The 9737-nt window shown below is 34.4% G+C and overlaps 2 protein-coding genes across 3 annotated transcripts; both read left to right on the top strand.

Moving 5' to 3' along the window:
- The first annotated feature begins 1176 nt into the window (after positions 1–1176).
- Positions 1177–4230, top strand: LOC9317165 (vacuolar-sorting receptor 2). The gene is made up of 13 exons (XM_002881052.2): positions 1177–1671; positions 1791–2202; positions 2294–2571; positions 2632–2720; positions 2804–2873; positions 2941–3024; positions 3103–3179; positions 3258–3339; positions 3423–3505; positions 3590–3656; positions 3728–3856; positions 3928–4034; positions 4116–4230. The coding sequence occupies exons 1-13, from the start codon at positions 1374–1376 to the stop codon at positions 4209–4211; spliced, it is 1872 nt and encodes a 623-aa protein (XP_002881098.1). The 5' UTR covers positions 1177–1373; the 3' UTR covers positions 4212–4230.
- A 503-nt stretch (positions 4231–4733) lies between these two features.
- LOC9317164 (RNA-directed DNA methylation 4) lies at positions 4734–7574 on the top strand. Of its 2 annotated transcripts, none has more exons than XM_021029965.1 (10): positions 4734–4822; positions 5267–5398; positions 5506–5577; positions 5674–5777; positions 5862–5936; positions 6036–6077; positions 6214–6347; positions 6450–6641; positions 6744–6817; positions 7147–7574. In XM_021029965.1, exons 2-10 carry the CDS (start codon positions 5293–5295, stop codon positions 7392–7394), a joined length of 1047 nt encoding a protein of 348 aa, XP_020885624.1. In that variant the 5' UTR covers positions 4734–4822; positions 5267–5292; the 3' UTR covers positions 7395–7574. The 2 variants fall into 2 exon arrangements, with proteins under 2 accessions (XP_020885624.1, XP_002881097.1); XM_002881051.2 differs by having other exon boundaries at positions 5506–5586.
- The last annotated feature ends 2163 nt before the right edge of the window (positions 7575–9737 follow it).

Here is a 9737-nt window from a genome sequence, read left to right as displayed (position 1 = left end):
TGACTAAAAGCTGGTTTGGGGTACTGAGAAAGATTATGGGCCAAAGTAGGCCTGCGAGTTCAGGTAAACGGGTCGGGTCGGGTCGGTATTTTCGGGTTTCGGGTTAATTTTGATTTTTTAAATGTATTCGATGATAACCGAAACTGATTTCGGTTCGGTTTGGTTCGGAAACGGGTTATTTCGGTTTTGTGTATAAAACCCGAAAATAACCGAATTTATTTTTCTTTCTTAAATTTTGTTTTTTATGGGCTTTTAAATCTAACTAAAGTCCACAAAAATTATTTTGGGTATTAATTAAAACCCAACAAAAACAAAGCCCACAAGAAATATAAGCCCATAAACCCTAGACAATTAGGGTTTCTCATTCTTTGAAGTGGTTGCAGCGGCGGCTCTAGTTGCGGTTCCAGCGGCGGCTCTAGTTGCGGTTCCAGCGGCGGAGAAGAACGACGGTTTGACATCCTAGATCTTGAATCTCAAATCCTTACCCAAACTGAGAACGAGGGATGAAAACGGACAAGAGTTTGAAAACAAGGAATAATCGAACTAACCTTTGCCTATAAGGCTAGAACGAAAGATGAACACATAAGAAATGCTGAGATTGAAGGAAGAAGACAAGATTGAGCTTCAATGTCTCAGAGAGATTAGGTTGCGACAGAAAAATTGAGAGATGAGAACGACCAAAGGTCAGAGAGGTTGGAGGCTGAGTGTCGACCCGACCCGATGAGAAAACCGAAGATTATTTGAAATCCTTCCGATCGGTTTTTGTGTAGTAACCGATTGTGAACCGAATTTAATTTTATCGGTTCGGTCGGGTCGGAATTTTCGGTTCGGGTAATTATCCCAGGCCTAGGCCAAAGGTCCGGAACTCTGCGATTTAATAAAAAAATTGTATTACTCACATAAGAATGAACTAGATCATCATTAGATATTTGAAGAAGTTTTACCTATACAATTGTAGTAAGGGGATAACATATTTTCTTATGAATAGAGCCCATGTGTTTTATTCTTCAATCGAAATAGAAAAAAAAAATAGGAGAATTATTAACTATCATGGATCATATAACTATTTTGTTGATGAGTTTCCCCTTATAAGAAGCTTGAAAATCTATGCGTAGACTCTCTTAGGCCTAACGACTCCTATTATTAGTATAGATTTCATTTTTTTAAGACCAAAAACTAGTATATTTGGATTTTTGAAACAAAAATTCTAAAACAAAATCTAAAAATCTTCCTTCTAACTCTGAGATATTTGCTCACTGTTTTGACAGTTTCAATTCTTTAATGATTGGTCAAGCGAAGCTTTTTGAACATTTTCTTGGCTATCCATTGATGCGTATTTCAAAATCAACTCTCAAAAAAGTTATTGTGTGATCATGAGGGCGAAGAATGTACGGTTAGTTGTAATAGTATGGGTGATGGGGTGGAGTTCCTGCACGGGGAGGTTCGTTGTGGAGAAGAACAACCTCCGAGTGACTTCACCGGAGTCCATCAGAGGAGTCTACGAATGCGCCCTCGGAAATTTTGGCGTCCCTCAATACGGGGGAAGCATGTCCGGTGCGGTGGTTTATCCTAAAGCTAACCAGAAAGGTTGCAAGAACTTTGACGATTTTGAGATCTCTTTCCGATCCAGACTCGCTGGATTGCCCACATTCGTTCTCGTTGATCGAGGAGGTCTTTTCCTCTTCCTCTTTGATTATTTTGTTACAATCAAAGACAAGACTTGTCACACAGGAAATTTGTAAGTGGTGACTTGTAAAACAAGGCACCTAATATATATGTTGTTGTCTCAGATTGTTACTTCACTTTAAAGGCGTGGAACGCACAACGAGCTGGTGCCGCAACCATCTTGGTAGCGGATAACAGGCCTGAGCAACTCATCACCATGGACGCACCAGAGGATGAGACGTCAGATGCAGATTACCTACAAAATATCACAATTCCTTCAGCATTGGTGAGCAGATCTCTAGGGAGTGCCATCAAAACGGCCATAGCTCATGGCGAGCCCGTTCATATAAGTCTAGACTGGCGGGAGGCTCTTCCACACCCAAACGATCGAGTAGCTGACGAGCTATGGACCAATAGCAATGATGAATGCGGATCCAAATGTGACGCACAGATCCAGTTTCTTAAGAGATTCAAAGGAGCTGCTCAGATTCTTGAGAAAGGAGGCTACACTCGCTTCACTCCCCACTACATTACATGGTAATTCACTCACTATCTTCTCTTCTAACATGTCTAGTAACATTCATCATATTGAAATAAATTTTTTTTTTTGAATGTCCGATATATAAAGGTTTTGTCCTGAAGCATTTCTGGCAAGTAGACAATGTAAATCACAATGCATCAATGGAAGATATTGTGCTCCCGACCCGGAACAAGATTTCTCTAGAGGATACAATGGGAAAGACGTAATTATTCAAAATTTACGCCAAGCTTGCTTCTTTAGAGTGACCAATGAAAGTGGAAAGCCTTGGCTTTGGTGGGATTACGTCACCGACTTCGCCATTCGTTGTCCCATGAAAGAGGAGAAATACAACAAGAAATGTGCTGATCAAGTCATTCAATCTCTTGGTAACCCTAACATATTGTACTTTTAATATCTTGAGACCTTATTCTATGTTTTTCGAGTAGGAGTTGATGTGAAGAAAATTGACAAATGCATTGGAGACATTGAAGCAAATACCGAAAATCCCGTTCTTAAAGAAGAACAAGATGCACAAGTTAGCCTCTCTTTTTTCAAGAGATGTAAGCATTCAAACTACTAAAGGTCTAAACTTTTGCATTTTTTGCATAATTGTTTTAGGTTGGAAAAGGTCCGCGAGGAGATGTGACGATACTACCAACTATTGTGATAAACAATAGACAATATAGAGGTTAGAAGCAAGTAAAATTTTTAATGTCACACTCAAATATTTAGTAATTAATGTCTCATTGCCACAGGGAAGTTGCAGAGATCGGCCGTGCTTAAGGCTCTTTGCTCAGGGTTTCGTGAGACGACTGAGCCACCAATTTGTTTAACCGAAGGTTCTTTTTACTTAATATACATTTTCCATTTAGTATAATAATTGTTAATGTATGGTTTTGGATTTTGTGTTTGAGTAGACATAGAAACCAATGAGTGTTTACAAAACAACGGAGGGTGTTGGGAAGATAAGACAACCAACATTACAGCTTGCAGGGTACTAAAACAATCACTTGTGTTTTGTTACAATTATATCAAACCTTAAAATGAGTATTATTTTCTTGTAATGTTTTAGGACACTTTCAGAGGAAGAGTATGTCAATGTCCCATTGTTCAAGGTGTCAAGTTTCTAGGTGACGGTTATACACATTGTGAAGGTAAAAAAGTTCAACTATATATATTTTCGAAGATTACTAAATCCGATTTATAAGTTTCACATGTTTCAATTTGGATATTGTAGCTTCCGGGGCACTACGTTGTGGTATAAACAATGGAGGGTGTTGGAAACAAACTCAAATGGGAAAAACATATTCTGCTTGCCGTGTAATCTTCACGATCTCTCGATTAACTAACTTTCATCTTCTGTTTTAGTATTAATTTTCTTTTCCTCTCTTTATGTTGTTCTAGGATGATCATTCGAAAGGCTGCAAATGTCCCCCCGGATTCAAAGGAGATGGACTCAAAGACTGCCAAGGTCTTGATAAGAATAAACTATAAAACATTTAAATTTTCAAATCAAATTATCTTGATGTACATGAAATGCAGATGTGAATGAGTGTGAGGAGAAAACAGCGTGTCAATGTCGCGGTTGCAAATGCAAGAACACATGGGGAAGCTATGAATGTAGTTGCAGCGGAAGCTTGCTTTACATCAGAGAACACGACATTTGCATAAGTATATTACACCATCATTGGTTATATTTTCGAAATAAACGAATCATCGACTAATCATTAGTTTGTGTACAGACAAAGATGCAAGAGGAGATTTAAGTTGGGGAGTGATATGGATAATAATAATGGGATTAGGTGCAGCTGCTTTAGGAGCTTACACTGTTTATAAATACAGAATTCGGGTAATTATATATCTCAAAACATTATATTACTTGTTCATTAATATTAGATATACAATTTTTGATTAATTTGTGTGTGTGCAGACATATATGGACTCAGAGATAAGAGCGATAATGGCGCAATATATGCCTCTCGATAACCATCCCAACACTCAACTTTCTTCTCAACTAGAGTTGTAAGAACAATGTGTTCACCAAATTCAGCATCAAACTTCAAAATTTGATCTCAAGAGTTCTTGATTATAAGTTTTTGTTATTTTAAAATCACAGATTCAAACACTATAAAACCATATTAGTCAAGTCCATCTGATACTGTGGGCCGGTTTTATATATTTGTCATTTTTTAGTGTTCATTTATTAATAAACATCATGTACACACAACCAAATAGTTAAAACTTAAGAATGGGTTAACAATGCAATGTTAAAGAGAAAATGCAAAATATCTTAACTCAGATTTTAATTTATTTTTGTTATCATAAATTATGTTTCTGTTTTTTAGTTATAAACTTTTTAATCTCAAAAGTTTCAAAACTCTGATTTTAGCCAAATCAAAAATCTCTGAAGAGAGATAGATTTCTGAAGCCATATTTTGCTTTTGGAAAAAATAAATGGGCTTTGACGGTTTGGGCCTAATTTACTCCATCTTCTAAAACGCCGACGTTTTTGACAAAAATAAAACGACTGCGTTTTGTATCTTCTCCGTCTCCAAAATCACTTTTCTTTATTACTGAAATCGAGTTTCTTCTTCTCCGACAACATCTTCATCCGAACGCAGTTCTTGAAATCGAACGGTACAGTTTTTGTTCTTCTTATTTCTTCTTTATCTACAGAACAAACTGATTTTCTCGGCTGTAGACTCAAGTAACTATGTCTAGGGTTCTTAGAGAAATCGTCTGGGTTCTAATTTCCTCAATAGGGTTTTAAATTAGTTCTGCAAGTTGTCACCTTTATGTTTACCTGTTCTTAGAGAAATCTTCTGGGTTTTCATTCTTTTGTTTCCATAGTAGAGCATATACTTTACCTGTAAATGTGCGTTAGAAGTTTCTGATACAAATGTGAAGAAACCAAACTCTGAAAGGTGAGATTTTTTCTTGTTTTCACCTTAGTGTGTTTGTTGCTCTTTGACATGGGTTTCTGGATGTTAAACATGGTTTTCTTTATCTCCAAATTCCCTTTAAACGAATGAATTGAAAGTTTATATTTTTGTTTTGTTTTGTTTACAACGAACCTCACAGTGGGGTGAGGAGTTCTTGAAATAGCCATGGATGTGGTGGGTGAAAGCTCTTCGACTCAAAATGAGGTAGGAGAAAAGCCTGTGATTGTAAGAGTTAAGCGAAAAGTTGGACAGTCTCTGCTCGATGCTTTCTGTAAGTTTCTTCTCTCTCTCTCTTTGATCTTTGGTAGAAGTTCTGTTGGATCTCTGTCTTTAGCAATCGTGTAGAAGGGGAAAAACTGATATTGTTTTGGCATTTAGGGTTGGAGATAAATGAAAAACCACTCAAACGGCCCACTCTGGGTTTATCAAAGCTATCTATTTCAGATTCGGGTGAGAGAGGTAATTCTATATTATCTCTGGATTTTTGTGCTTGTATGATTATGGTTTGGATTCAGGGAAGCTTTAATATTGTTTACGTGGATATAGGTCCTTCTGTGGCAGAGGATGTGAAACCGAAGAAGGTGCTAGTGCGGCATTTGGAGACAGTCACGGACTCTGAAACCACCGCTGACATTATCCACTCTCTCTTTGTGAGTTTACTTTCTTAGTCGTTGTTTCTATGTTCTTATAGTCGTTGTTTGTATGTTCTTATAGTCGTCATTTGTGCTCTGCAGGAGTCTGATCTTACTGAGAAAAGTTGCAGCAAAGGAAAGTCTGAGGAGCGGAAATTTGCTTTCAAGAAAGACAATGTAACTTGTTTCATTTTGCTTTAGTCATGATTCCAGATTGTCTATCTCTTGACCGTTGCTCGAATGATGGCTTGAATTCCTTTTCTTTTTGGCCTGTAGAGAAAGGAACAGCGCCTGACCAAATCTGTACAACAGCAACAGGTATCTGGTTATTGGTCAAGAACATTCTCAAACAGTTTCTCTGAGACTAGCACCTTAGGAGAAGATCGAGTACCATTTTACATAGCTAACTTGAGACTTCTGTAATCATTTAATAAAAAGTTCCACTATCTGTTAGATTGCTGCAAAGAATGCTAGATTTGAGCAAATATGGCGGAGTAGGAAGGGAAACAAGGAAGGCATCCATGATAGGTGTCATTTCTTTGACGTTATTCGTGTTGATGCTGAAGAAAGACAAGACAGTGAACAAGAGTAAGTTCCCTAGTAATGTGCATTTGTAATTAAGATCTCAGAGTCAGAAATAGATTAGCTGTGGTTTAAGAGACATTATTTAAAGGTGCACTCTTTCTGTAGGTTTACATCCTTGGAGGACCAGAAAATGCTCGCTAGTTTCTTGCCTCTCCTTAGAGAATGTATTCCAACAGCAGCTGAAGAGATTGAAGCTGATATACAATCTAGTCACAACGAAGAATACGTTTATGATTATTATGCTGTGAACGAAGAGATGGATATCAGCGAAGATAGTACCAAGAATCAGTTTCCTCTGTGCGTATTCGTTTTCGCGGGAGGTCCTTTACGTTTTCGTCTTTATCGCTTGTGTCACCTGTTAATATGGGTTGTTGGTTTTTGTTTTTTTGTTTTTTTCAGTGTCATAGTAGAGGATGAAGAAGAATTCTGTGATGGATCTGATGAATCAGACTTTGACTCTGAAGATTCAAACGGTACACTTTTATCATCCATATGCTTATCTCCACTCTTATTTAACTTCTTAGACCCTCCTTGAAGTGCTGGTTTTGTATTTCGTTTACTTTTCAACACTCTTGTTCGTGCTAGTACTCGCTAGTCTTTCGGAAGCAGAATCAAATAAGGGCATTGTTTTCATTTGATAGTAGTACAATCTCTTTTCTCTTGATATATTTTTTTCTTAATGAGTTAACATTGAAAACAATTATCATTGGCATTGTTGATTTATTGCTTCACTCGGTGTCGATAAACTGAAAGTTAAGAAAGAAGGAATACTTACTATTTCTTTATATATTTGTGTGCTCAGCTGAAGATCATCCAAAGACCGATTACCCAGAAGAGATCTCCGAAGATGACGAGGAAGAAGAAGAAGAAGAAGATGATGATGATGATGATGAAACAGAAAAAGAAAAGAGTGAAGCCTCTGATGATTCAGACGACGAGGAGACTTCACAAAGACATGTGAGAAGGGTCCTTGGAGATGACGAGTTTGATGATTACGAAGAGGATGTGAATGATTATAGGGAGAGCGACGAGGAGTTTGAATCTTACTAAATGGTCTTACCGGTGAATCTTGTGTAGCAAATGAAGATTATGTTTGAGAGACAGTGAAGACCATTAATGTAAAGGCTGTGAATCAAAATTACCGATAAACAAAACTAACCAAAGATTGGTACATCGCTTGTATGTCCTTTATCAATAGTATCAGAAAAGAAAACATTTGAGAGAGATGAATGAAGAAGAGAAGAAACCTTTTAAATCAAATTCATGTCAAAGGTATGTTCACTAAAAATGTATTTTTTCCAACAAATATATTAGACCATACGTTTTTCTAACCTAATATATATATATATACTAGATCATGACGCGTGCTATACATCACGGGATTAAATATTTTGTATGAATCAAATTATATAATTTGTTAGAAGATATAATATGATAAAATAGTATAATAATATAGTTTGCAAGTTATGCCAGATAATAGTATACGATTTTTATTACTATTTGGATATAATGTTGTATTAGATTGATTTGGTGTGGAAGCTCCATTGACCCATTGGTTTAATATCACCTGTATTATATCGTCTCATATTAATATCGACCCAAACACGTCCTACCATCTAACTCCGTCTCGTGAAGTTAAACATCATTTTGTTGTTTTTTGTTTTAATAATACTTTTATTTAAAAGACAATAATACTTTTATTTAAAAGAGAAATTCAAATCAATTTAAAAGTTTGCTTTCAAATAGTTTCCATAATATATATATTCTTAATTATTATAAAATTATAAATATTTTTAACGTTTTATAAACTTTAAAAAATTATAGTATTTACCTTTCAAAAAATTACAAACATTTATAATAATTGATTTTTAATTTTTTAAAATATTTTTTATATTTTGAAACTTTTTAAAAGTAAGAAATATATATTATTATATAATAAATAACAATAACAAATAACCCGTCACCACTAAAACCATCCACTTTGCCGCATGTATGGTTGCACCACCATAACCTTTCGAAGTTGTGATAAAATAATTAAGCCATGAAATCGATCAAATGTTTTTTCGTAACGCTAATTATTCAACAGTAGATTAAAATGACTCATCTAATATAGTTTGAATATTCGAGATAATCAATACCTTAATTTCTTAGAATAATAATTTCAAAAAAAATTAAAAAATGCTCAACGACGACAAAAAGTCGATTACATGTTACACACCTTAGGTTTGAAGGGAGAGCAACGCATCACCACCACTAGTGCACCATGGCTACTCCGCCGCTTTAAAAGCTGTACACAAACATTATTCACATTAGTAATCATCGATATTAATATAGATTATGTAAACAATGAACAATGCAATAATGAAACTACTTTGATAGCAATCGAGCTTTTATTTATAGAGAAAAATATGGTGTTACACAATTTAGGTTTAGACGCAAAAAAATCTAAACAAATAAATGATATCACGGTGAGAATATTCACAAATAATTATTTTATTTATCTCATTACGATTTTGGTATTATTTATTTAAGTATATCAATTTATATTTTTTTAATCTATGGTTGTTTTTCTTATCTACCTATAGTCTATAATATATATATGGTTGTTTCTTGAATTACGTTTTGGTAGATTAAATATTTACCAAGAAAATCTAAATCTTAATTGCATATGTAATTTATGATGATGAAATATTAGAAAATAGTAAATTTATTATAATCGTAACAATTTTTTATTTATTCAATAAAAATAGTTTCACGCATTATCACAATTACGATAATTATAGTAGTGCAAATCTAATTAATATTTGTTTCCAAAACAAAAAAAAATGTTTATTAGTTTACACTCATTAATAAAAAATGCAAAGCTTGAATTTGTCCTATAAATACAAAATTTAATGTATTACTTTTCTATATTAGTAATTTTTGAATATCTTACTCATTTGCACCGGAAATATTAAATCGGATCTTCACCTAACTTTTCATTTTATATATTCCATATTGCTATGTAAATCTTGTTTGGTAAGATACTTCTGCAAAAAAAATGGACATTAAAACTTAAATGCTAACAATAATTGTAATATCATAATCAAATCTTCGATTAATACATATGGTAATATGCAATCTTTTAAGTAGTAGATAACACAGATTGTGAAGAATAATTCTCACACAAGTTACGGTAATTAGTTTAAAGAGTCCTGATTCATGTAGGATCTGATTTTCTTTTGCCAACATAATGAAATTTGAATTTTAAATCCTAGAAAAAATCATTTAAATACGGTAACATTTTTTTCAATGATATAACATTTTAAATTTTGAATTTTACATTTTGAATAACATTTTCATTTTCAAATAATGGATTAGTATATAATATTTTCAATAACATTTTCGAACTAT

The sequence above is a fragment of the Arabidopsis lyrata genome (assembly GCF_000004255.2).
Source record: "Arabidopsis lyrata subsp. lyrata unplaced genomic scaffold ARALYscaffold_4, whole genome shotgun sequence".
Lineage (NCBI taxonomy): Eukaryota > Viridiplantae > Streptophyta > Magnoliopsida > Brassicales > Brassicaceae > Arabidopsis > Arabidopsis lyrata.
The sequence above is the reverse complement of the archived record's forward strand: the minus strand, read 5'-3'. Positions and strand labels throughout refer to the sequence as shown.

Excerpts from the sequence above, each read along its gene's own strand:
- LOC9317165 (XM_002881052.2), top strand. The coding sequence starts at position 1,374 with ATGAGGGCGAAGAATGTACGGTTAGTTGTAATAGTATGGGTGATGGGG. Across the intron at positions 1,672-1,790 it reads CGTTCTCGTTGATCGAGGAG|ATTGTTACTTCACTTTAAAG; the intron begins GTCTTTTCCTCT and ends TTGTTGTCTCAG. Across the intron at positions 3,857-3,927 it reads AGAACACGACATTTGCATAA|ACAAAGATGCAAGAGGAGAT; the intron begins GTATATTACACC and ends GTTTGTGTACAG.
- LOC9317164 (XM_002881051.2), top strand. The coding sequence starts at position 5,293 with ATGGATGTGGTGGGTGAAAGCTCTTCGACTCAAAATGAGGTAGGAGAA. Across the intron at positions 6,642-6,743 it reads ACCAAGAATCAGTTTCCTCT|TGTCATAGTAGAGGATGAAG; the intron begins GTGCGTATTCGT and ends TGTTTTTTTCAG. Across the intron at positions 6,818-7,146 it reads TGACTCTGAAGATTCAAACG|CTGAAGATCATCCAAAGACC; the intron begins GTACACTTTTAT and ends TTGTGTGCTCAG.